Source organism: Oncorhynchus clarkii, chromosome 32, assembly GCF_045791955.1.
Source record: "Oncorhynchus clarkii lewisi isolate Uvic-CL-2024 chromosome 32, UVic_Ocla_1.0, whole genome shotgun sequence".
Taxonomy (NCBI): Eukaryota; Metazoa; Chordata; class Actinopteri; order Salmoniformes; family Salmonidae; genus Oncorhynchus; species Oncorhynchus clarkii.
Genome location: NC_092178.1, coordinates 32110999 through 32138859, shown reverse-complemented (window position 1 = coordinate 32138859; position 27861 = coordinate 32110999). Strand labels below are relative to the sequence as shown.

Sequence of the window (27861 nt, the reverse complement as noted above, 5' to 3'; positions counted from 1 at the left end):
AAAAACGATGCTAGGTTTTATGGGTATTATGACACCTCCACTGTGGGGATCTATTAACTACTATGCTAAGTGTGCAAGCATTATTGTCTGGTATTTATTATGGCACAGAATAAACGCTAAATGGAAAGGTGCTTGATATTGTGGAGAATAATGTCGCCTGAGTTTAAGGCATATGTGAAATTGAAACTAAAACGCAGACTGAAAACAGCTGAAAAAATCCATTCCGTGGAAAGATCTCCGCGAATTCGCAGGTTTGACATCGCTCACCTTTTAATTAATAGGTTATAGATTAAAAACAATTATAGACGACAAAAATGATGCTTAGAACGTGCGTGTTCGCTATGGCTGTAGGTCTATGCATTGACATAACCACATTTTGCGCCACTGGTTTTGGCGCATCTATTTCCAAAACTGGACCAATAAGTTTTGACGTTTTCGGAAGTCTGTTGCGTCTATGGGTTGTAGCGGGGATTCGATTAGTTATACTATTTGGTGTATCGCTACTCACACTAGGATCGATTAAACCCGTATTGAAGCGCTGGTTAGCAGTGCACTGTTTCCTTGCCCCGGTCTACGAGACCGGGCAACTGATGCTGCATGGCAGTTCACCGGAGAGCACTCATGGATCGTTGGGGGGTCCAAGTTTGTGGCTATTGTGTACCGCGGCAGCAGCTGCTGCAGCCCTGTTTTGGGAGAAAACCTTCCCTGACAGCAGCGAAGAAAGTAACGGGAAAGAGAAGACACAGAAGGCACGAGTGCTGTTCATGAGAGTCCTCTACTTCTACAGACCTGACACCCTCCTTTTGGTTGGAGCGTTTATATTCCTGTCACTGGCTGTCCTCTGTAAGTATTTTATTGTTTTAACAAAATTACTGAGTATTATGTGATGATGATCATTATGATGATGATGGCGAGTATGATGAGGATGATGACGGCGGTGTGCGTTTTCAGGTGAAATGTTCATCCCATTCTATACAGGAAAGGTGATTGACATCTTGGCTTCCCAGTACAAGTGGAATGACTTTCTCACAGCTATCATCCTCATGGGGCTCTACTCTTTGGGAAGGTGAGCAGATACACGAGAGAGCTTCCTACCTGTTTTTCACCACTACGGCCTTCATCAGTTTCGCACCTTACATATTGTAGTTTGTGTTATGTATGTATGTAACGGTTATTGAATACACTGATTTCACCGCTGCAAGTGAACATCAACATCAGGTTGATTATTTCAACACTGCTACAGTTTATGGTGTCTGTTTCAGCTCTTTCAGTGCAGGTTGTCGAGGAGGCCTCTTCATGTGTGCCATCAACAGCTTCACCTCTCGAATGAAAGTAGAGCTGTTTGGGGCCCTGGTGAAGCAGGAGATCAGCTTCTTTGAGACCATCAAGACAGGTAGAGACACGTTTATTGATTACCCCAAACAAGAACTAATGATCAGTATGCGATCTGTTGTCTTGCTGGAATGTGTGGCATCCTTGTTTGTTCATGAAATGACTGTAACTGGAATGCACTTCCTATTGAACTTCCTCTGTCTTCCGATGTGTGGCTGAATATCTGTTGAACACCCCATCAGTTGGTTCTTCTACGCTCCTTGGTTATTCGACGAAGTTGCAGCAATTTACTTTCACCTCTGAACTCTCGTAGGTGACATCACGTCCAGGCTGTCCACAGACACCACTAAGATGGCCCGGGCGGTGGCCCTGAATGTCAACGTCCTACTGAGGACCCTCATTAAGATTGTGGGTATGCTGTCGCTCATGATGAGCCTGTCCTGGAAGCTCACTCTGCTCATGCTGATGGAGACGCCCGTCACCGGCCTGCTGCAAGGCGTCTATGACAACTATTACCTGGTATAGTACAATCTATCTAGAACCTAAAAAACCTACATAGAACCCAATAGGGTTCTACCTGGAACCAAAAATGGTTATCCTATGGGGACAGCTGTGGAACCCTTTTGGAACCCTTTTTTCTAAGAGTGTACTGTTTGTGTCCAGATCAGAAGGTCCTGAACTAATCTATTGGTCCCTGCGAACCCTGAAATAAATCCCTGAAATTATCTAATGCAGAAGGCCCTGACATGTTTGTTGTGAAAATACAGTACATGAGATGGTGACTGCTAAATGTACTGGGTAACCTTATAAAATAAAGTCTAGTAAATGTTATTGTGTATTGACTGTTCCTCAGAGGCTCACTAAGGAGGTGCAGGACTCCATGGCCAGGGCGAACGAGGCAGCGGGGGAAACAGTAGCAGGAATCCGGACCGTGCGAAGTTTTAACACAGAGCGGAGTGAGGCTAGTCATTATGACCACAGGTTGATGGACACCCACACTCTCAAGACCAGGCGGGACACCGTCAGGGCAGTGTACGTGCTCCTGAGAAGAGTGAGTATGCAGGGATCACTCCCTGTCCCCTTAGGCTCAGAAGAGTTGAACGCTTCTGATGTGATCTTTATGTGTTCTTCAGTGTATGTACTTATGTGTGTGTGTGTGTGTGTGTGTGTGTGTGTGTGTGTGTGTGTGTGCGTGTGTGTGTGCGCGTGCGCGTGTGTGTGTGTGTGTTAAAGCTAACAGCGCTGGTAATGCAGGTGGCCATGCTGTACTATGGCAGACTGTTTATCCAGCGAGGTCAGATGAGCACTGGGAACCTGGTCTCTTTCATCCTCTACCAGTCTAACCTGGGAACCAACATCAGGGTAGGCAACTACCAGTGTGACTGTTTGAGCAAGGCGAGGCACAGGATCACTAATCAAATATATTAACTAACCAATAGTAATATTGTCATTACATAGTACATAGTAATGGGAAAGTTTGATTGAAGAGGCAAGTAATACTAATGTTAGGGAATGAAAAAATAAACATGTTTAATGTCTGAGATACTGTTGAACATTTTGTCTAACTATTGTTTATTGAGTTACGATTATACATCTGTATAATACATCTGCCCTCTGCCCTCTCCAGACTTTGATTTACATCTTTGGCGACATGCTGAACTCGGTGGGGGCGGCTGGTAAGGTGTTTGAGTATCTGGACAGAGAGCCCCAGGTCAGCACCAAGGGGACCCTCCAACCAGAGACCTTAACTGGACATGTCCACTTCCACAACCTCTCCTTCTCCTACCCCACCCGCCAGGAGCGCAAAGTACTGCAGGTAAAGCTCACCTGGGAGATGGGTGGCAAAATTCTGGAAACATGAGAAAACCCTAACTGGCAGTTTTGCCATCACCACATTTTTGACTTCACATGTACCCATTGCTAAGGTAGTGTGTCATTGGCTCTCTGCTTGTCTTAGGGCTTCTCTCTGGAGCTGAGGCCGGGTCAGCTGACTGCTCTGGTGGGGCCGTCAGGAGGGGGGAAGAGCACCTGTGTTAGTCTGCTGGAGAGGTTCTATCAGCCTCAGCAGGGAGAGATCCTATTGGATGGACAACCACTGCACAGCTACCAGCACCACTACCTACACAGGAAGGTAGTATAGAAAGCTACCAGAACCACCACCAGCACACCTGCACAACAGTCATAAGACTATACCTACACAGATATTGACACATTTACATCTCTAGAGAAAGCATAGCAGTCAAGATAGCATAGAAAGCATAGCAGCCAACTTTACCAAGCCTGTATGGCTACCAACATCATATACATTTTCGCTTGAGAAGAAACATAGCAATGGTTTTGATTGGCTGATTGGTGATTGGTTTTGCCCTATGATTGGTTTTGCCCTACCAGGTGGCCATGGTGGGCCAGGAACCCGTTCTGTTCTCTGGGTCCATCAAGGACAACATTGCCTACGGCCTGGCAGACTGCTCTTTGGAGAGGGTGCAGGAAGCTGCTCGCAGAGCCAACGCCCACAGCTTCATCAGCAAACTGGAGAAGGGTTATGACACAGGTACACTGGCAAATGGGAATATTATATATATTACTAGTGGATGACCACAAGGAGAGACTTGATAAATGTACTGTTTGTCCATCTATTAGATGTAGGAGAGCGGGGTGGTCAGATGTCCGGTGGTGAGAAGCAGCGTATTGCCATCGCCAGAGCTCTGATCAGAGAGCCACAGGTCCTCATCCTGGACGAGGTCACCAGCGCACTAGACACTGAGAGCGAACACATGGTACGGCATCCCCCCACACATAAACTAGAACGCTTTAGCCTTCCATCATTCATACGCTCAATACGGTTAGTGCTAGCGGTTTCACGTTCGTAGCTATAGCTACCATTGACATTCTCAATAGGGTTAGCGCTAGCTAGCGGTTTCACTCAGATGCTCCCTCTGTCTCAGGTCCAGGAGGCCCTGGCTAGCTGCCCCTCCCAGACCCTGCTGGTGATTGCTCACAGACTGAAGACCATCGAGAGGGCAGATCAGATCATTCTGATTGACCAAGGAACCGTCCTGGAGCAGGGCACTCACCAGCAGTTGATGGACAGGAAGGGGGGCTACTACAAACTAAGAGAGAGACTCTTCACAGAAGACGACACGTCACATTGACCAAAGAAATCCTCCTGTTTGAACTGTAAATATTGATGTCATTTTCTCACTTTCACTCTGACCAATACTCACAACCTCCCAATGTACTGTAAATTACATGTACATCAAAAATGTATTTAAATATTGAATATAGTTAGGTATATATTTTTACTTCATAGGAGATGGACACTTCTGTTGGTGACATTTTATTATGTTGTATGACTCTAGGAGTGGTTTTTATTTTATTTTATTGTATTCTTACTATTCTTCTATTTCTTAATGTTCGATGAAGAAATAGAAGGGCAATGAGTGACCCACATTATAAAACCATTTATGATGTTCTGGAGCAAAGGTCTCTTATGTTGTCTAACCAAGGGAATAAATGATCTATTAAACATTTTAACCTCTCGCTAAACCACCTCTAATTTAATCTGACGCTTGTTTTACATTTCCTGTACACTTCCACACCTATTGTTGTGAATGCTTTTGTCGTATAGTATAGTCATTTTGTAGTATGTATCAGTGACAGACTTATCTACAGCCATTTTGTGGCAAAGTGTAGCCTAAGCATTGGCTTAGAGATTAAATGTTTTCCCAGTATTTTTTATTGTGCGTGAGTTTTTATGTACCTTTTGGTCCACGTGAGTGTATACATGAGCACATTTTGTTGTGTTATGGGATGAATGTTATTTTACCACACAGAGCACAAAGTCCCTGGAGGCCAGTCCCTTGTTCATTACCGACGTTTATGGTAGTTTGCCTGGCTGCACCACAACAAGATGTCAGCAATCCACCATCGGAGAACAATAACACATATAAACACAGACCTCAGGTCAGATAATGGCAAACATTTGATCACCAGACATGCAACTAGTACACATCACCATGAAATGGCAGCAGTCAATTGTCATCCGAGTCTTCACGTTTTGTGCACCTGCAGCACTAAATGTTTTACGTTGAAGTTCTTTAGCAGACACTCTTATCCAGATAGACTTACAGTAGTGAGTGCATACATTTTTTTTGTACTGGTCCCCCATGGGAATCAAACCCACAACCCTAGCTTTGCAAGCACCATGTCTTACCAACTGAGCCCCACAGGACCCCCGGTGCAGACATTCATCATCGAGTGGTGCAGACGTTTATCATCGAGTCATCCGAATCGTCAAATTAATCAAAGTATTGATAAGAATACGTTTTTTTGTGTGTTTTTATTTGTGTTTAGGGGCTGCTGCGATTTGAGCACAGGACATTTGTGAGACAACAGTCATGTGGCAACATTCATCAACTCAATTATTTTCTCACTAGAAGAAGCTTGCATTGTCAGTGAGACATATACAGTATCCTCTCCTCTCCCGGTCCCTTTAGGTTTGTGACTTATCAACAACAATTCACCTACCCACCCTACAGATACCAACAAGGTGGGAGGGAAAGCACAAAGGGGAAATACCAGCGGCCATCTCATCTCAAGACCTGGCATCACAAAATGGCCGACAATAACTTGAGCTGTATCTGACATGGGTGAAGCGAAAATTGTGTAACCAATCCGTGCCGAATCAGTTGACTTAAGTGGATAAGAGTCTGCTAAATAACTTACATTTTAAAATGTAGTGCTGCAGGTGCACAAAAAGACTGGTATGACAATCGACTTTTGCCATTTCACGGGGATGTGTACTAGTCACAGATCTGGTGATAAAATGGTTGCAATTGCAATCACACCACATTGGAAAGTCCCTTCTGCCTTTGCTTTCACTTTCAATTTAGTACAATTCACCAAGCAAAACCAAGCCAAGCCGTGGATCTTGTGACTGTTATTGAGGCTTTGATACACTAAGCTGCTATTTTATTTAACCTTTACTTAACTAGGCAAGTCAGTTAAGAACAGATTCTTATTTACACTGACAGCCTAGGAACAGTGGGTTAACTGCCTTGTTCAGGGGCAGAACGACAGATTTAATGTAGTGTAATCATCTACATGACCAAAAGTATGTGGACACCCGATCGTCGAACATCTCATTCCAAAATCACATGACCAAAAGTATGTGGACACCCGATCGTCGAACATCTCATTCCAAAATCATGGACATTAATATGGAGTTGGTCCCCCTTTAGCTGCTATAACAGCCTCCACTCTTCTGGGAAGGCTTTCCACTGGATGTTGGAACATTGCTGCAAGGACTTGCTTCCTTTCAGCCACAAGAGCATTAGTGAGGTCGGGCACTGATGTTGGGCAATTAGGCTTAGTTCGCATTCGGCGTTCCAATTCATCCCAAAGGTGTTCGAGGGCGTTGAGGTCAGGGATCTGTGCAGGCCAGTTAAGTTCTTCCATACCGATCTCGACAAACCATTTCTGTATGGACCTTGCTTTGAGCATGGGGGCATTGTCATGTTGAAACATGAAAGGGCCTTCCCCAAATTGTTGCCACAAAGTTGGAAGCACAGAATCATCTAGAATGTCATTGTATGCTGTAGTGTTAAGATTTCCCTTCACTGGAACTAAGGGGCCTAGCCCAAACCATGAAAAACAGCCCCAGACCATTATTCCTCTTCCACCCAACTTTACAGTTGGTACTATGCATTGGGGCAGGAGGCGTTCTCCTGGCATCCGCCAAACCCAGATTCATCCATTGGACTGCCAGATGGTGAAACGTGATTCATCACAACAGAGAACGCGTTTTTTACTGCTCCAGAGTCCAATGGCGACTAGCTTAACACCACTCCAGCCGATGCTCGACATTGCTCATGGTGATCTTAGGCTTGTGTGCAGCTGCTCGGCCAAGGAAACCCATTTCATGAAGCTCCCTACGAACAGTTCTTGTGCTGACCTTGCTTCCAGAGGCAGTTTGGAACTCAGTTTGGAGTGTTGCAACCGAGGACAGACACATTTTTACGCGCTATGCACTTGAACACTCGGCGGTCCCGTTCTGTGAGCTTGTGTAGCCTACCACTTTGTGGCTGAGCCGTTGTTGCTCCTAATCCACTAATATGAAGGGGCGCCCACATACTTTCTATATATAGTGTTGTTGCAAAGTTGCTAATTAATTAAAATGCTAAAGTTAACCATGATGAGATTCAAACATGCAACCTTTGCATTGCTAGATGTTTGCATGATACCAATCTCCTTTCTTTTTTCCCCTTAAGTAACCTACTGTCCATGCCAAGCTTAATATATCATACTATATTGAACAAAAAATACAAATTCAACATGTTTTCATGGTCCCATGTTTCATGAGCTGAATTAAAATATCCCAGAAATTGTCCATGTGCACAAAAAGGTTATTTCTCAAAAATGTTGTGCACAAATTTGTTTGCATCCATTTTAGTGAGCATTTCTCTTTTGCCAAGATAATCCATCCACCTGACAGGTGTGGCATATCAAGAAGTTGATTAAACAGTATGATCATTAAAAATGATCATTTGTGCTGTGGACAATAAAAGGGCACTCTAAAACTTGCAGTTTTGTCACACAACACAATGCCAGATGTCTCAAGTTTAAGGAATGTCCACCAGAGCTGTTGCCAGAGAACTGAATGTTCATTTCGATACCATAAGCCGCCTCCAACGTCTTTTAAAATAATTAGGCAGTACATCCAACCGGCATCACAACCGCAGACCACGTGTATGAATGCTGATGTCAACGTTGTGAACCGAGTACCCCATGGTGGCGGTGGGGTTATGGTATGGGCAGGCATAAGCTACAGACAATGAACACAATTGCATTTGATCTACAGCAACTTGAATGCACAGAGATACCGTGACGAGATCCTAAGGCCCATTGTCGTGCCATTCATCTGCCATCATCACCTCATGCTGCAAGGAACTGTACACAATTCCTGGAAACTGAAAATGTCACAGATCTTCCATGGTCTACATACTCACCAGACATATCACCCGTTGAGCTTGTTTGGGATGCTCTGGATCGACAGTGTATTCCATTTCATGCCAATATCTAGCAACTTCACATAGTCATTGAAGAGGAGTGGAACAACCTTCCACAGGCCACAATCAACAGCCTGATCAACTCTACGCGAAGGAGATGTGTCACGCTGCATGAGGAAAATGGTGGTCACACCAAATACTGACTGGACTGGCTTTCTGATCCAGCCCCTAACTTTTCTTTTAAGGTAGCTGTGACCAACAGTAAATCCATAGATTAGGGCCGAATGAATTTATTTAAATTGACTGATTTTCTTATATGAACTGTAACAGATGATGGCGCGGGAGGGGATGGCTGCCGCTTTATTGGCTCTTAACCAACCATGCAATTTTGTTTGTTTTTTCGCATTGTTTGTAACTTATTTTGTACATAATGTTGCTGCTACCGTCTCTTATGACCGAAAACAGCTTCTGGACATCAGAACAGTGATTACTCACCTCGAATTGGACTAATAATTTTTCTTTAACGAGTCGGACGGGAAGGATATAGTCCAAACACCCATACAGGCCCTCATCCCCAGCTTTCGCTGGAGAAAGAAACTGATATTTTGCGGAAAGAGATCGGGGTGCATTGTGTGGATCAGGCGACGAGTGGCTAATCTGCCTTTGCCTTCCGTACTGCTAGCTAACGTTCAAGAGGGTGATGCGTACGGCCCAGTACATCACCGGGGCAAAGCTTCCTGCCATCCAGGACCTCTATACCAGGCGGTGTCAGAGGAAGGCCATAAAAATTGTGAAATACTCCAACCACCCTAGTCATAGACTGTTCTCTCTACTACTGCACGGCAAGCAGTACCGGTGCACCAAGTCTAGGTCCAAGAGGCTTCTAACAGCTTTTACCCCCAAGCCATAAGACTCCTGAACATCTGATCAAATGGTTACCCAGACTATTTGCATTGACCCCCCCCCCTCCCCCCCACCTACGCTGCTGCTACTCTCTGTTATTATCTATGCCTATGCATAGTCACTTTAATAACGCAACCTACATGTACATATTACCTCAACACTGGTGCCCCCACACATTGACTCTGTACCGGTACCCCATGTATATAGCCCCGCTATTGTTATTTACTGCTGCTCTTTAATTCATTATTTGTTATTCTTATCCATTACTTTTCTAGGTATTTTCTAAAAACTGCATAGTTGGTTAAGGGCTTGTAAGTAAGCATTTCACTGTAAGGTCAACACCTGTTGAATTCGGCGCATGTGACAAATACAATTTGATTTGAACTCTGTAAAATCTTTGACTTTTTTGCATGTTGCGTTTATATTTTTGTATAATTTGAATGTCCCGGATTTACATTTACTATGTTACATCTAGTCAATGTAATGTAACCTAACGTAAAGTAAAATGTAATACTAAATGGAGTGGCACAGATTTTTGTCAAATATAATACGTTTTGGTCTGAAACCAGGTTGGGACACAATAGGCTGCATTAGATTACATGTCCAAAATTATAGGTCCAAATTTTTTCCCACATTTGATAAATATGAGAAAAACAGACTGCATAAAATAAATAACATAAATACTGAGCTACAGTTGAAGTCAGAAGTTTACATAAACTTAGGTTGGAGTCATTAAAACTCGTTTTTCAACCACTCCACAAATTTCCTGTTAACAAACTATAGTTTTGAAAAGTCGGTTAGGACATCTACTTTGTGCATGACACAAGTACTTTTTCCAACAATTGTTTACAGACAGATTATTTAACTTATTCCCTGTATCACAATTCCAGTGGGTCAGAAGTTTACATACACTATGTTGACTGTGCCTTCAAAAAGCTTGGAAAATTTCAGAAAATTATGTGATGGCTTTAGAAACTTCTGATAGGCTAATGACATAATTTGAGTCAATTGGAGGTGTACCTGTGGATGTATTTCAAGGCCTACCTTCAAACTCAGTGCCTCTTTGCTTGACATAATGGGAAAATCAAAATAAATTAGCGAAGACCTCAGAAAATTGTAAAAATTGTAGACCTCCACAAGTCTGGTTCATCCTTGGGAGCAATTTCCAAACGCCTGAAGGTACCACGTTCATCTGTACAAACAATAGTACGCAAGTATAAACACCATGGGACCACGCAGCCGTCATACCGCTCAGGAAGGAGACGCGTTCTGTCTTCTAGAGATGAACGTACTTTGGTGCGAAAAGTGCAAATCAATCCCAGAACAACAGCGAAGGACCTTGTGAAGATGCTGGAGGAAACAGGTACAAAAGTATCTATATCCACAGTAAAACGAGTCCTATATCGACATAACCTGAAAGGCCGCTCAGCAAGGAAGAAGAAGCCACTGCTCCAAAACTGCCATAAAAAAGCCAGACTACAGTTTGCAACTGCACATGGGGGACAAAGATCGTACTTTTTGGAGAAATGTCCTCTGGTCTGATGAAACAAAAATAGAACTGTTTGGCCATAATGACCATCATTATGTTTGGAGGAAAAATGGGGGAGGCCATCCCAACCGTGAAGAACGGGGGTGGCAGCATCATGTTGTGGTGGTGCTTTGCTGCAGGAGGGACTGGTGCACTTCACAAAATAGATGGCATCATGAGGGAGGAAAATGATGTGGATATATTGAAACAACATCTCAAGACATCAGTCAGGAAGTTAAAGCTTGTTCGCAAATGGGTCTTCCAAATGGACAATGACCCCAAGCATGCTTCCATAGTTGTGGCAAAATTGCTCAAGGACAACAAAATCAAGATATTGGAGTGGCCATCAGAAAGTCCTGACCTCGAGTCTCACACCAATATTGAGCATTTCCTTTTAAGAATCCTAAGCACTGACCTGGAAAACACCGCGCTTGTGTCTTGCAGGTGTTTTGAAGAGTTGACTTGGTCAGTGTCTTGTGAGAGTCTCTGCTCACCTTTACTTTTTTGTGCATCTGCAGCGCTGGTGCAGGGAGACATTCATCATAAACCATTTATCACACCATGTTGGAAAGTGCATTCTGCCTTTGCTTTCACTTTCACTTTAGTACACATCACCAAGCAAAACCAAGCCAAGCCCTGGGTCTTGTGACTGCTATTGAGGCTTTCACCACACAGAGCAAAACATCTTGGAAAGTCCCTGAAGGCCCATCCCCTTGCTCTTTGCCAATGTTTTCGGCAGCTTGCCTGTCTGCACCACGGCCAAAGCCACAACAACATGTCAGTACTCCACTTCCCACTACCGGAGGGTATTAACACATAGACCTTAGGTGATACTGGCAACCATTTTGTGACCAGATCTGCGACTAGTACACATCACCGTGAAATGGCGGCAGTCGAGTCTCTATACCAATATTGAGCGTTTCCTTTTAAGAATCCTTAACACTGATGTGCTTGTGTCTTGCAGGTGTTTTGAAGTGTTGACTTTGTCAGTGTCTTGTGAGAGTCTCTGCTCACCTTTACTTTTCGTGCATCCGCAGCACTGGTGCAGGGAGACATTCATCATCAAGTCGTCCATATCATCAACTTAATCAATCAAAGTATTGAGAAGAAGTGCCTGAGTGTGTTTATTTTTGGGCTGCTGCGGTTTGAGCACAGGACATTCACGAGTTAACTGTAAAGTGTCAGCATTCATCAACTCAAGTATTTTCTCACTAGCAGAAGTTTGCATTGCCAGTTAGACATAGACACTATCCTCTCCTCTACTGTCCCTTTAGGTTGGTGACTTATGGACAACAATCCACCTACCCACTGCCCACGGATACCAACAAGGAGGGAGGGAGAGAACAAGCGGCCATCTCATCACAACACCTTCTGGTATCACAAAATGGTTGACAAAAACTTGATCTGTATCTGACATGGGGGAAGTGGCAGTTGTGTAACCACTCCATGCCGAATCAGTTGGTTTGCAATCACACCATGTTGGCAAGTTCCTTCGGCCTTTGCTTTCACTTTCCCTTCAGTGCACTTCACCAAACCAAAACCAAGCCCTGGGTCTTGTGACTGGTATTGAGGCTTTGACACACCATATCGCTGTTCAACAAGGACAACTTCTCTGGTTGTAATAAACAGTAGGCTGCGTTAGATTACATTACACGGACTTGCTCTGGTGTAGATATTTGATAACAGTCTTAACAAATGAAGCTCAACATAGCCTCATCATCAGAAAGCGTAACCTTAGGTAAACCCATGTTGAATGGTGAGTCACAAATGCGACCTGACACAGAAGATGATATCAAACGTTCTGATGGTGGTAAACAAACAGCAGAGGTGAACAGTAAGGTGAAACTAGAGAAACCAGTTTGTGGGCACAGAGGTTGAGGCACACACCAAACCAAACTAGGCAGATGATCTCTTCCTGTCTGGCCAGAGTTCATGTTTATTTTTTATGATTTATTTCACCTTTATTTAACCAGGTAGGCTAGTTGAGAACAAGTTCTCAATTGCAACTGCGACCTGGCCAAGATAAAGCGTAGCAATTAGACACATACAACAACACAGAGTTACACATGGAATAACCAAAACAGAGTCAATAATACAGTAGAACAAAAGAAAACAAAAAGTCTGTATACAGTGAGTGCAAATGAGGTAAGTTAAGGAAATAAATAGGCCATGGTGGCGAAGTAATTACAATATAGCAATTAACACTGGAATGGTAGATCGGCAGAAGATGAATGTGCAGGTAGAGATACTGGGGTGCAAAGGAGCAAAATAAATAAATAAAGAAATACCAGTATGGGGATGAGGTAGGTAGATAGATGGGCTGTTTACAGATAGGCTATGTACAGGTGCAGTGATCTGTAAACTGCTCTGACAGCTGGTGCTTAAAGCTAGTGAGGGAGATGTGAGTCTCCAGCTTCAGAGATTTTTGCAATTCGTTCCAGTCATAGGCAGCAGAGAACTGGAAGGAAAGATGACCAAAGGAGGAATTGGCTTTGGGGGTGACCAGTGAGATATACCTGCTGGAGCCGCTTGCTACGAGTGGGTGCTGCTATGGTGACCAGTGAGCTGAGATAAGGCGGGGCTTTACCTAGCAGAGACTTGTAGATAACTTGTAGCCCGTGGGTTTGGCGACGAGTATGAAGCGAGGGCCAACCAACGAGAGCGTACAGGTTGCAATGGTGGGTAGTGTATGGGGCTTTGGTGACAAAACAGATGGCACTGTGATAGACTGCATCCAGTTTGTTGAGCAGAGTGTTGGAGGCTATTTTATAGATGACATCATCATGGATCGGTAGGATGGTCAGTTTTACGAGGGTATGTTTGGCAACATGAGGGAAGGATGCTTTGTTGCGATATAGGAAGCCGATTCTAGATTTAATTTTGGATTGGAGATGCTTAATGTGAGTCTGGAAGGAGAGTTTACAGTCTAACCAGACACCCAGGTATTTGTAGTTGTCCACGTATTCTAAGTCAGAGCCGTCCAGAGTAGTGATGCTGGACGGGCGAGCAAGTGCGGGCAGTGATCGATTGAAAAGCATGCATTTAGTTTTACTTGCGTTTAAGAGCAGTTGGAGGCCACGGAAGGAGAGTTGTATGGCAATGTAAGAATGACACTTACGGTTGCCCTGTGTTAAAGCTGCTTCAAACTGGATTGTCTAGACTGGACCATTACTGAATTGGTTGTACATGCAGCAGCCGCATTTGCCAAATCCACTTCAGTAAACAAGATGACTGAAAATGGTTTCCGACGTATTATATCACCACGATATCATATGATATGGTGGACCCAGCGGTATCCAGCTACAGTATTTTGATTGTCCTGATTTCTGACTAAGACACAGTGGTATCATGCATGATTGGGGATTTGATAGCAGCCTTTTCCACCTCCTGAGAGGACGGAACTTAGCATTACATGCTTGAGGGGTGTGTCAGGTAAACTCCCGATGTGTTGTTGTGAACCCCCTAGATTTCCCTGAGGACAGCACGTGTTTATTGGCCCTTATTGGTTCATCATCTTACAAGATGACATGCAGTTTCCTGTCTCATTACAAGAAAGAAATGTGAAAGTGGTCTGCTGGAAAGTCCCTATGAGTGTGTTGAATGAAGGATTACAGTAGTTAGGGAGTTGCGCCCCACAGAGGTATCTCAGCACACTGCCCCACCACGTGAGTTCATTGAATTGAAACTCTCGATCTGGAATTAGGTCACTAATGTGGACAAGAAGGGGAGGGAACTGAGGACAATCTTAAGGGATAGTCAACTGCTGTTTTGGCTAATAAATGATGGTGTCTGCTACATGCAAGAATTGTTCTGCTTCAGAGGATTTCTTAGTTGACGGTTTCCTTACTTCCTGGCTCATCAGAACCTGATCCCGTAGTAACTGATGATGTAATAGCAGCCCAATCATAATCGTAATCGCTCCTATTTCACCCCAGTTTCCACACTAACCCTGATTCAGATGACCATCATACCCATGCTAGATTACGGAGAAATAATTTATAGATCGGCAAGTAAGGGTGCTCTCGAGCGGCTAGATGTTCTTTACCCTTCGGCCATCAGATTTGCCACCAATGCTCCTTATAGGAAACATCACTGTACCCTATACTCCTCTGTAAACTGGTCATCTCTGTATACCCGTCGCAAGACCCACTGGTTGATGCTTATTTATAAAACCCTATTAGGCCTCACTCCCCCCCTATCTGAGATATTTCATCCTCCACATACAGCACCCATTCTGCCAGTCACATTCTGTTAAAGGTCCCAAAAGCACACACATCCCCGGGTCGCTCCTCTTTTCAGTTTGCTGCAGCTAGCGACTGGAACAAACTGCAACAAACACTCCAACTGGACAGTTTTATCTCAATCTCTTCACTCAATCATGGACACTCTTACTGACAGTTGTGGCTGCTTTGTGTGATGTATTGTTGTCTCTACCTTCTTGCCCTTTGTGCTGTTGTCTGTGCCCAATAATGTTTGTACTGTGTTTTGTGCTGCTACCATGTTGTGCTGCTAACATGCTGTGTTGTCATGTGTGGCTGCCTTGCTATGTTGTTGTCTTAGGTCTCTCTTTATGTAGTGTTGTGTTGTCTCTCTTGTCGTGATGTGTGTTTTGTCCCATATTTACATTTTATTTATTTTAAATGTTTAATCCCAGCCCCCGTCCCCGCAAGAGGCCTTTTGCCTTTTGGTAGGCCGTCATTCTAAATAAGAATTTGTTCTTAACTGGCTTTCCTGGTTAAATAAAAAATATATAACAACCCCAAACAACTGCCAAGAGTTATGAGACACAAACAGATGGTCTTTGCTGACATCTTGTGGATAAAATTGGATGTAGGCATACAACCACATTATTGGCAACATTCAGCTACTTTTTTTGTGACACTAATTCCGAAACAATCATAGAGAATATGATTTGTCATAGGAAACACATTTTACTTTTTGAAATTGTTATAATGTGGCTACACTTAAACATATGGAAATGTCAAGGGCTTTGTAGCCTGTGAGGAACTTACAGGAAGCCACAGGTGGTAAGAGGAATATGGTGTGATTGCAGACCGCATACAAATGGGAAATTACAGTCACCATTAGTAACATTTATTGAATGACCATACAAAGTTGAAAACATTACAACAGTCTAACTCTAACACAACTAAACAAAAAACTTGACAGTGTGTGTGTGTTAATAATAATACATTTTATTTTAAGTGCTTTTCAAGACACCCAAAGTCACTTAACACCCAAAGTCTCAGCCAACTTTATTGCTCCAGTCAAATCACGTCAAACTGTATTACAACAACATCAGTCTTTCAGTTCATACAGACTCTTCAGTTTCATAGTGCTTGGATCCATATCCTCTCCTCACTGAGAGAGGGAGGGAGGGAGTCAGAGAAAGAGAAGAAGAGGAAGACACCCCCCCCCCCCCCCACACACACACACACACACACACACTCCCCAAACCAGGGGTGGCCAACCCTGATCCTGGAGAGCTATAGGGTGAGCAAGCTTTGTAAGTTACCTATCAACACTAACACACCTGCTACAGCTTATCAAAGACTTGATGAGAGGTTGATATGTTGAATCTGATCTGTTAGTGCTGGGCTGGAACAAAAGCCTGCCCAATGCCATTCTAAGACAGCTCCCTCAGTATCAGGAGAATGCATACCAACTCTGACATAATTATACAACATCTTATACGCTATACAGTACATATTGTGAATAAACACCAGTGACCTCACAGGGTCAGAGGTGAAGAACTGGTTTGGAATGCTGCTAAGATTGGAGGAGAGGAGGAGTAGACTTTCACCTAGGGGTTGGTATCTTAGAGCTGATGTGTAACTGATGGACTGTGGTTTGGTCTAGGTGTGTGTGTGTGTGTGTGTGTGTGTGTGTGTGTGTGTGTGTGTGTGTGTGTGTGTGTGTGTGTGTGTGTGTGTGTGTGTGTGTGTGTGTGTGTGTGTGTGTGTGTGTGTGTGTGTGTGTGCGTCTACCTGACAGACTTTAGTTTGACCCAGAGGTTGGACCTGCGGACCTCCGTTCACAGGTTTGTTGGTTAAGATGAGGTTGCAGAGCTTGGGGTCAGAGTTCACAAACTGGGCTGCATCCTCAATCACCTTCCTGATCTCTTCATCTAGTGTATCTCCTAATGGGAGGGAGGAAGGATGGAAGGAATGACATGTATTTATTTTTATGAATTAGAGTACTTGGACCAGTACTGTGTGTGTGTGTGTGTGTGTGTGTGTGTGTGTGTGTGTGTGCGTGCGTGCGTGCATGTTTCGGTGAAGGTGTGTGTACCTTGATCTCCTCCACAGAAGCCATGTTGTTGGACAGTGCACATTCCTTCAGCATAGTGATGGGGTCACTCTTACTGTGCACTTCCTGGATCTCCTTAGGGGTATGCTACACTCTGTCCGCATAAGAGAACCCTTTTTGGTTCCAGGTTAAAACTCTTTTTGGATCCAGCTAGAACTCTTTTGGGTTCCATGTAGAACCCGCTGTGTAAAGGGTTCTACCTGGAACCAAATAGGGTTCTTCAAAGGGTTATCCTATGGGGACAGCCAAAGAACCCTTTTAGGTTCTAGATAGCTACAGGAAGCTACATCACACATAGGAAGAGGGGTTTGACCTGTTTAGAAGGGTTTAGCTCCAGCCCTTGGCCGATGAGAGATTGGGATGCATCCCAAACAAACACTGCCCTACACTGAGGGGGTCTATGCAGGCTAACATAGGGAGTGAGGGAGAGTGGCAACACTAGGAGATGGGTAAGACTAAAACAGAACAGAGTAAGGGAGGAGAGAGAACGAGGAGAGGAGGTGTGGGGAGGAGTGAGGGGGCAGAGAGAGACCGGTGGTCAGGTGACAGTTACATGGTCAGGTGTCAAAGGTCAGAGATCACATCTCACCTAACCCCAGCGGTAGAAAAAGTTCCCAATTGTTATACTTGAGTAAAAGTAAAGATACCTTAATAGAAAATGATTCAAGTAAAAGTGAAAGTCACCCAGTAAAATACTACTTGAATAAAAGTCTAAAAGTATTTGGTTTTAAATATACTTAAGTGTCAAAAGTAAATGTAATTGCTAAAATATACTTAAGTATCAAAAGTAAAAGCATAAATAATTTCAAATTCCTTATATTAAGCAAACCAGACGGCACCATTCTCTGGAGTCGAGTCATGCATCCTCCGAAACATGACCCGCCAAACCAGGCTTCTCAACACCCGCCTGCTTAACCCGGAAGCCAGCCGCACCAATGTGTTAGAGCGCGATGAGCCAAGTAAAACCCCTCTGGCCAAACCCTCCCTTAACTCGGACAACGCTAGGCCAATTGTGCGCCGCCCTATGGGACTCCCGATCACGTCCAGTTGTGATACAGCCCGGGGACGAACCAGGATTTGTAGTGACGCCTCTGCGCTGCAGTGCATTAGACCGCTGCGCCACTCGGGAGCCACTCTTGTGTTTTTTTGTTATTTACGAAAAGCCAGGGTCACACTTCAACACTCAGACATCATTTACAAACGAAGCATGTGTGTTTAGTGAGTCTGCCAGATCAGAGACAGTAGGGATGACTAGGGATTTTCTCTTGATAAGTGTACAATATGATATGAATTTGCAACATGTACAATATGTTACGAATTTGCTAAATTTATGATATGTTATGAATTCTAGCTAGGTGGCTAGCTCGCTAACGTTACCTAGACTAGGGGTTAGGGATAAGGTTATAGGTTAAGTTTAGGAGTTAGGTTTAAAGGGTTAATGTTAGAGTTAGGGGAAGGGAAAGGGTTAGCTAACATGCTAAGTACAGTGCATTCAGAAAGTATTCAAACCCCTTGACTTTTTACACATTTTGTTACGTTACAGCCGTATTCTAAAATGCATTAATTCATTTTTTCCCCCAATCAATCTAAACACCATACCCCATGATGACAAAGCAAAAACAGATTTTTAGAAATGTTTGCAAATGTATTTAAAACAAAAATGGAAATATCACATTTACATTTACCCTTTACTCAGTACTTTGTTGAATCACCTTTTGCAGCGATTTACAGCCTCTAGTCTTCTTCGGTATGATGATACAAGCTTGGCACACCTGTATTTGGGGAGTTTCTCCCATTATTATTTGCAGATCCTCTCAAGCTCTGCCAGTTTGGATGGGTAGCGTCACTGCACAGCGATTTTCAGGTCTCTCCAGAGATGTTCGATCGGGTTCAAGTCCGGGCTCTGACTAGGCCACTCAAGGACATTCAGAGACTTGTCCCGAAGCCACTCCTGCGTTGTCTTGGCTGTGTGCTTAGGGTCGTTGTCCTGTTGGAAGGTGAACCTTCACCCCAGTCTGAGGTCCTGAGCGCTCTGGAGCAGGTTTTCATCAAGGATCTCTCTGTACTTTGCTCTGTTTAATCTTTCCCTTGATCCTGACTAGTCTGCCACTCTACCATAAAGGCCTGATTGGTGGAGTGCTGCAGAGATGGTAGTCCTTCTGGAAGGTTCTTGATAAGGGAATTTATATGTTTAAGGTAATGACTAAAGAATTTCACCCTGAAAAGTAATTATTAGATTATGTAACATGTATTATGAATAATTAGAGTGATAAACTTAAGTCCAAGAAGGTTTGGCTGAGACTAGTAAGGGAGAGAAATGTGTGTGTGTGACTAAGAAAATACAGAGGAAAATTAAACTATTGATGACCTAACCTGGTTATAACTCTAAGAATCTTACGACAGGAAAGGGAGTCCTGTCAAGGTCCCTCTAATCTCGGGAGGATAGAACTGCCAGCTTGGTAGTGATAGACGAGGAATGCGGACTGTGGGCAAAGATACATCCCACCTACTGTTTGTGTGTCTGTATGTGCGTGTAAGGAGGTGGGGGAAATGGGAGTTATAAAATGTAATGTCTTTGCATTCTTGACTTTAGAACGTTCTCTGAATAAACTGTACGGAACTTTTGCATAAACTGAGTCTTTGCCTAATTATTATGAAACCACGGGTCTTATAAACCTCAGGGATTGGTCAAAGCTTAAATAATTGTTAGTTATCATCATCGGGATTGAAAATTCTCCTGACAGTTCTCCCATCTTCACAGAGGAACTTCGGAGCTCTGTCAGAGTGACCATTGGGTTCTTGGTCACATCCCTGACCAAGGCCCTTCTTTCCCGATTGCTCAGTTTGGCAGGGCAGCCAGCTCTAGGAAGAGTCTTGGTGGTTCCAAACTTCTTCCATTTAAGAATGGTGGAGGCCACTGTGTTCTTGGGGACCTATTATTGTCACGCGGAATGATGCTGGAGGGACGAAGCAGGTACGGGGAGTAAACATTTAATAAACAATGGACATAGACGAGACAGGAACAGCGTCAGAAACAAATACAAAGACAAAAGTCAATCAATGAAGATGCAGGGCACAGAGTTGGGGAACTGACAAATATAGGGGAGGAAATAAACAGGAGATAAGTGAGTCCAGGTGAGTCCAATAATGCTGATGTAAGTGCAGAGGGAAGGCATGTGTGCATGATAGATGGCAGGAGCGTGTAATGCAGGGTAATCTGGCGCCCTCAAGCGCCAGAGGAAGGGAAGAGCGGGAGCAGACGTGACAATTATAAGGCGTTGCATCTTCCCCCGGCAATGTGTATAGGCCAACATTTCAGTTCTGCAGAATGAACGAGTCGTGCGTTCCGGAACACCTGGTCATCTTGCCACCACGTTCAGCAGTCCCTTTTGCGCATCACATAACCTATCACCTTCACATGAAGAGCGGAAGCCGTTTGTGTTCAAATAGTTTAAATCGTTTTGGGATGGTGATTTTTAAGGCGATGTAGGTGCCGTCTAATGCTCCGTTCGTATTTGGCAACCTACTGATGGCATCATGGCAAAGAAACACCTCTTGACTTCCACCTGTTGTGCAATGATGTAGGGAAATTGTATGTGTGACTGTTTTGCTGAGGATTGCATCCAAAATATTGGCTTATCGAGGCCTGTCAGATGACCATTAGCAAGCTCCCACTGAAAAGTCCCCTTTGCATAAAACCCAAGGGTGGAAAGCACTTGGATGTGCACCGGAATGGCATGTGTTTGCCTTTTAAGAGCAGGTCTTAAATTATCGCAAAAATCCTATAAGATTGATTTTGGGAAATTATATCTGATGAGCCAATCTGTACTTTCTGTATAAAAAAGTCTGACCTGGCAAATCTCCAAACAGGGCAAGATCTCACATTTGATTTCCCATTATCTCAGTCTTTTATAGTGTTCCAACAATGTTTTCACTTTCACACATACCAAATGATTGTACTTTATATGGATTATTATCGTAACAAATGCACTGATGTGGTCAAATTATATAGCATGTCAAGAAGATATGTTGCACGAATTCACAATTTCAACATACAGTGAGGATCCATTAGGAACACCTTCCTAATATTGAGTTGCACTCCCCCCCTTTAACCTTAGAACAGCCTCAATGTGTCAGGGACTGTACAAGCTATTAAAAGAGTTCCACAGGGATGCTGGCCCATGTTGACTCCAATGCCTCCCACAGTTGTGTCAAGTTGGCTGGGTGTCCTTTGGGTGTTGGACCATTCTTGATATACACGGGAAAAGATTGAGCGTGAATAACCCAGCAGCGTTGCAGTTCTTGACACAACCCGGTACGCCTGGCACCTACTACCATGCCACGTTCAAAGGCACTTAAATGTTTTCTCTTGCCCATTCACCCTCTGAATGTCACACATACACAATCCATGTCTCAAGGCTTAAAAATCTTTCTTTAACCTGTCTCCTCCCCTTCATCTACACTGATTGAAGTGGATTTAACAAGGGATCATAGCTTTCACTTGGATTCACCTGGTCAGTCTGTCATGGAAAGAGCAGGCGTTCTTAATATTTTGTATACTCAGTGTATATTTTCCCCATTCTACGCGGGACAAACAGTTCCCTTATTCCACCGCTTGGCACAGTGTGGTCATGGCTGTGCGCAAATGTACACACACTCTCAAACAAACGTTCATACCGGCCGTGGTCGAAAGCATGAAAACCGTGATATATCATGGGTAAATTGTGACTGACTGATCTACAAATAATATTGAGTAGTTATCTAGACTGCAAGGTGATTTGTAGATCAATCAGTCGGCAGTCGCCTGAACTCAGGCATGGTTTAGCACAGATTTGTGCCTTAGATTGTTGAAAGCATGGTGATAACACATCAGGGGTGGGGACCCTGGGGAAAAAAACAACATTTAATTAAATAACTAAAAAAGTGTAAACTGTAGACACTTATTTCCCTTCATAGTGTATTTGCCTAAGCATGACCATAATCCACATACCTAATGTTTTACCAAACTTTGCTTTCTTGTGTCAGTAATTGGCAGTGGTGGAAAAAGTACCCAATTGTCATACATGAGCAAAGTAAAGATAGGTTAATAGAAAATGACTCAAGTAAAAGTGAAAGTCACCCAGTAAAATACTACTTGAGTAAAAGTCTAAACTTATTTGGTTTTAAATATACTTATGTATCAAAAGTAAATGTAATTGATCAAATGTACTTATGTCATGAAGGTGTAAATCATTTAAAAATCCTTATATTAAACAAACTAGACGGCACCATTTTCTTGTATTTAAATATACGGATAGCCAGGGGCACACTCCAACACTCAGACTTAATTTACAAACAAAACATTTGTGTTTAGTGAGTCCTCCAGATCAGAGGCAGTAGATAACCAGGGATGTTCTCTTGATACATGCGTAAACTGGACCAATTTCCTGTCCTGCTAAGCATTCAAAATGTAATACGTACTTTTGGGTCATGGAAAATGTATGGTGTAAAAAATACATGATTTTATTTAGCAATGTAGTGAAGTAAAAGTTGTCAAAAATAGTGAAGTACAGGTACCAAAAAAACTAAAAGTATTTTTACTTAAGTACTTTACAGCACTGGCAATTGGACATTGTTCAAAATCAAAGTTTATTTGTCATGTGCGCCGAATACAACAGGTGTAGTGCTGTACAACAGTGAAATGCTTACTTACACGCCCTAACCAACAGTGCATTTTTAAAGTAAAAAATAGGTATTAAGTGAACAATAGATAAGTAAAGAAATAAAAACAACAGTAAAAAGACTCAACCCATGCCTCCATAGCATCGGATTTAGATTATCATAATACTTTCCAGTAGTATAATCCGCAGTAGGCTGTTGATTCTTTGCCCACCCACCCCACTGGGCAAAACAAGCCTCTGGTTGAATCAACGTCGTTTCCACCTCATTTCAACCCAAAAAATCTGTGCGATGACGTTGAATCAACGAGGGAAACTAATTGGATTTGCAAAAGGTCATCCCTATAAGAGCATTTCTTCTTTTTTTCACCCAACCTTTAACCTAAATCCAACGCCATTGTGAAATGTGTTTTTTTATTTCACCTTAGTTGACAACTCAACCAAATGTAAATCAAAACTAGACATCTAATGACGTCTGTGCCCAGTGGGACCTGTATATTTCTGACCACTAGATGGAACTGTAGCATTGTGTTAATGGAACATGTCATTGTAATTGGCTCTAGATGGCCTTGCAGTACACAGTGACTTGTAATTGATCCGTTCATTTAAAAGAAATAATTGAAAAAATGGTGACTGCAGGGCAGGGTACCAAAGATAACATGGTACAATGTGTATATCATTAATCTAGTAGAGGTCATACCAAAGATGGTGGACAAATGAAGATATCTTACTCAGGCCGTTTACCATTGAAAACAAATATCACAGTTCCGGTTTGCTTAAGGCATGGGTGTCAAACTCATTCCATGGAGGGCTAAGTGACTGCGTTTTTTTAGTTTTTTCTTTCAATTAAGACCTAGACAACCAGGTGAGGTGAGTTATTTACTAATTAGTGACCTTAATTTTTTATTTTTTTATTTTACCTTTATTTAGCCAGGCAAGTCAGTTAAGAACAAATTCTTATTTTCAATGACGGCCTGGGAACAGTGGGTTAACTGCCTGTTCAGGGGCAGAACGACAGATTTGTCAGCCTTGTCACCTTGTCAGCTCGGGGGTTTGAACTCGCAACCTTCCGGTTACTAGTCCAACGCTCTAACCACTAGGCTACCCTGCCGCCCCTCATCAATCAAGTACAAGGGAGAAGCGAAAACCCGCAGACACTGCCCTTCGTCGGATGAGTTTGACTCGAGGTTTAAGGGGTGGCTCTCTCATAGTCACCAATGTGGAAGCAGCTGGATCTGGTCTGCCTCAGTGAATGTATATGAACCAGAAGAAATTAGCCAGTGAAATGTCTTGCTTCCTCTTTCATCGCTGGTATTACCATAGCTAGTTAGTGATATTTGCAGGGTCAATAGTAATACTGGGGTACATTATTTGTGTTGCACTAGCATGGGGCTTATAACAGGCCTACTTGAAGCTGTGTCCATTTGGGACATCTCTTCTCTGTGTTTTGACTAATCCACATGCATACATTACTGTTCAGCCTGGTCTCATAAACTAGACGTAACATAGTCAACGTAAAATCGAGATACTTCAATTAGTATGATATGTTATGTTTGGTATGGTTACATAAGACAAGGTTAAGGCAAAAACGAAAGTAGGGTGGTTTGTCAGGGACGATGGGTAGGCACGTGACTCGTTTCACGAAACTAGGCGCATGGACACAAGTCATGACTTCACATGAGAGGCATTTGAACGTTTATTTAAAAAAAATGTCAAAATGTGTTTTTGGCAGAAATGCCTTCTACAACATTTGAACATTAATTTGCCTTAATAACAAACTTGTATGCCATCTATAAATATGAATAAAGTTATTAAATTATGAGTCTAGTTGGTTTAGCCACAGAAAAAGTAAGGAACCTTCCCACTAGCCATGATTGGCTGAGATAATGAATGGGCTGGATATGCCGAGAGATGAGTTTCGGATTGGTCTGCAGTGTAACATCTTCTGTCTATAAAATGAGCTGCTCGTTATGTGTAGATAATCCTTTCTACTGCATTTTTTTTCTCCAAAGGATATAACGTTAGCAATGGAGAACTGCAAATGTGTTGCTACTGCTCTCAGTAACATTGCTGCCCTGAGTTTATCAGGCACTATCGACAAAGGTCAGTGGGAAAAAATTGTGATGGACTACTTTCAGGAGCATGATCGTACCATACTGACTCTCTCGGACTGAAAATGAATCAGACGATGAGGAAATCCCTGATTTAGGTAACATTTTCATTGAATAAGACATTGTAGAGTCTTCTGATGACAGAAATGGAGATCAAGAGTGTTGTTGTCACGGAAGAAGTTGACCGAGTTTTGAAATCAGTGGAATGTCTTGTGGAAACAGAGTATGATAAGGAGATTAATACAATTTTGGAATTTGATTGCAAATGCAGAGGGAGTTGAAAAGAGAACACAGAAGGCTGTTGTATAAAACACCTGTCCCTGGATTACATCTTCAAACTAAGGGCAACCATGGCATCCGTGACAGAGAGGGAGAAAGATCTGGTGCTTATTCTGGTATTGCACATGGTCAGTGTGAACCAGAGTGACTTGACACAACGGGCCAAGCAAGCTGTACAAACAAACGGAAACGTCACAGGACGTCTTATTTAATAAAAGGGGTTGCAGGCTGCCGTGAAGCGTTCATCCATGTACAGTTGAAGTCGGAAGATAACATACACTTAGGTTGGAGTCATGAGAACTTCTTTTTCAACCACTCCACAAATTTCTTGTTAAACTATAGTTTTGGCAAGTCGGTTAAGACATCTACTTTGTGCATGTCACGCCCTGACCTTAGAGCCTTTTTATGTCTCTTTTTGGGTTGGTCAAGGTGTGATTTGGGTGGGCAATCTATGTTCTTTATTTCTATGTTTTGGGTGTCTATGTTTTGGCCGGGTATGGTTCTCAATCAGGGACAGCTGTCTATTGTTGTCTCTGATTGGGAATCATACTTAGTCAGCCTGTTTTGCCACCTTAGGTTGTGGGATGTTGTTTTTTGTTAGCTCTGTAAAGCCTAGGGTACGTGATGGTCGTTATTCTTTTGTTGTTTTGTTTAGTGTTCAGAGAAAATAAAGAATTATGAACATGTACCACGCTGCACCTTGGTCTACTTCATACGATGAACATTACAGTGCATGACACAAGTCATTTGTCCAACAATTGTTTGCAGACAGATTATTTGACTTATAATTCACTGTATCACAATTCCAGTGGGTCAGACGTTTACATACACTAAGTTGACTGTGCCTTTAAACAGCTTGGAAAATTAAAGAAAATTATGTCATGGCTTTAGAAGTGTCTGAGAGGCTAATTGACATAATTTGAGTCAATTGGAGGTGTACCTGTGGATGTACTTCAAGGCCTACCTTCAAATGTAGTGTCTCTTTGCTTGACATCATGGGAAAATCAAATGAAATCAGCCAAGACCTCAGAAAAAAATTGTAGACCACAAGTCTGGTTAATCCTTGGGAGCAATTTCCGAATGCCTGAAGGTACCACGTTCATCTGTACAAACAATAGTACGCAAGTATTAACACCATGGGACCACGCAGCCATCATACTGCTCAGGAAGGAGAAGCTTTCTGTCTCCTAGAGATGAACGTACTGTGGTGCGAAAAGTGCAACTCAATCCCAGAACAGCAGCAAAGAACCTTGTGAAGATGCTGGAAGAAACAGGTACAAAATAATCTATATCCACAGTAAAACGAGTCACATATCGACATAACCTGAAAGGCCGCTCAGCAAGGAAGAAGCCACCGCTCCAAAAACCACCATAAAAAAAGCCAGACTACGGTTTGCAACCGCACATGGGGACAAAGATCGTACTTTTTGGAGAAATGTCCTCTGGTCTGATGAAACAACTGTTTGGCCATAATGACCAACGTTATGTTTGGAGGGAAAAGGGGGAGGCTTGCAAGCCGAAGAACACCATCCCAACCGTGAAGCACGGGGGTGGCAGCATCATGTTGTGGGGGTGCTTTGCTGCAGGAGGGACTGTTGTACTTCACAAAATAGATGGCATCAAGAGGGAGGAAAATTATGTGAATATATTGAAACACCATCTCAAGACATCAGCCAGGAAGCTTGGTTGCAAATGGGTCTTCCAAATGGACAATGACCCCAAGCATACTTTCAAAGCTGTGGCAAAATGGCTTAAGGACAACAAAGTAAAGGTATTGGAGTGGCCATCACAAAGCCCTGACCTCAATCCTATAAAAAAAGGCAGAACTGAAAAAGCGTGTGCAAGCAAGGAGGCCTACAAACCTGACTCAGTTACATCAGCTCTGTCAGGAGGAATGTGCCAAAATGCACCCAACTTATTGAAGCTTGTGGAAGCCTACCCAAAACGTTTGACCCAAGATAAACCATTTTAAGGCAATGCTACTAAATACTAATTGAGTGAATGTAAACTTCTGTCCCACTGAGAATGTGATGAAAGAAATAAAAGCTGAAATAAATAATTATCTCTACTATTATTCTGACATTTCACATTCTTAAAATAAAGTGGTGATCCTGACTGACCTAAAACAGGGAATTTTTACTAGGATTAAATGTCAGGAATTGTGCAAAACTGAGTTTAAATGTATTCGGCTAAGATGTATGTAAACTTCCGACTTCAACTGTATATGGGTGAGATTCTAGCTACAGTTTCAGATGTTATACTTACTGTTAGCTAGCTAGCTGACGTTAGGTGGCTGGGTCGCTAGCTAACATTACGTGTATGATCTGAGTAGTAATATCTCAGAGAGCTATTTGCATTGCTAGTTACAGCCTAATGTTAGCTAGATAAATTTGGTTTTCAGCATCAGTAGAACACACCTGACTCTCCTCCACCAGTCATACAAGGAGAATGGTTTAATACCTTCCATCAAAAAGAGAGCTGGCCCAAAAGCACAGGTTACACCTGAAGCATGAGGACTTGCAGAGAGTTGTGAACTTCATCAAAAACTACACAGAGAATAATGCAATAGTATTACCAGGACGCCACCCAGGACACAAACACTTTGTTGGAAACCTGCTGCCATCTCGTGTGGCAAAAGCAGCAGTGTGGCATCTCTACAAGGAATCGATGACAACACTTGGTATGTAAAGCATAAACAACACGTTTTGATTATTGAATTTACCTCCAAAATGATT

General features: G+C 42.9%; 1 protein-coding gene across 1 annotated transcript; it reads left to right on the top strand.

Moving 5' to 3' along the window:
* The first annotated feature begins 44 nt into the window (after positions 1 to 44).
* On the top strand, positions 45 to 4866 carry LOC139391698 (antigen peptide transporter 2-like). The gene is made up of 11 exons (XM_071139169.1): positions 45 to 843; positions 952 to 1066; positions 1263 to 1393; positions 1646 to 1851; positions 2186 to 2383; positions 2566 to 2694; positions 2960 to 3148; positions 3290 to 3463; positions 3724 to 3883; positions 3973 to 4109; positions 4278 to 4866. Exons 1-11 carry the CDS (start codon positions 315 to 317, stop codon positions 4482 to 4484), a joined length of 2175 nt encoding a protein of 724 aa, XP_070995270.1. The 5' UTR covers positions 45 to 314; the 3' UTR covers positions 4485 to 4866.
* Positions 4867 to 27861: the final 22995 nt, after the last annotated feature.

Excerpts from the sequence above, each read along its gene's own strand:
- LOC139391698 (XM_071139169.1), top strand. The coding sequence starts at position 315 with ATGATGCTTAGAACGTGCGTGTTCGCTATGGCTGTAGGTCTATGCATT. Across the intron at positions 844-951 it reads CCTGTCACTGGCTGTCCTCT|GTGAAATGTTCATCCCATTC; the intron begins GTAAGTATTTTA and ends GTGCGTTTTCAG. Across the intron at positions 4,110-4,277 it reads ACACTGAGAGCGAACACATG|GTCCAGGAGGCCCTGGCTAG; the intron begins GTACGGCATCCC and ends CCTCTGTCTCAG.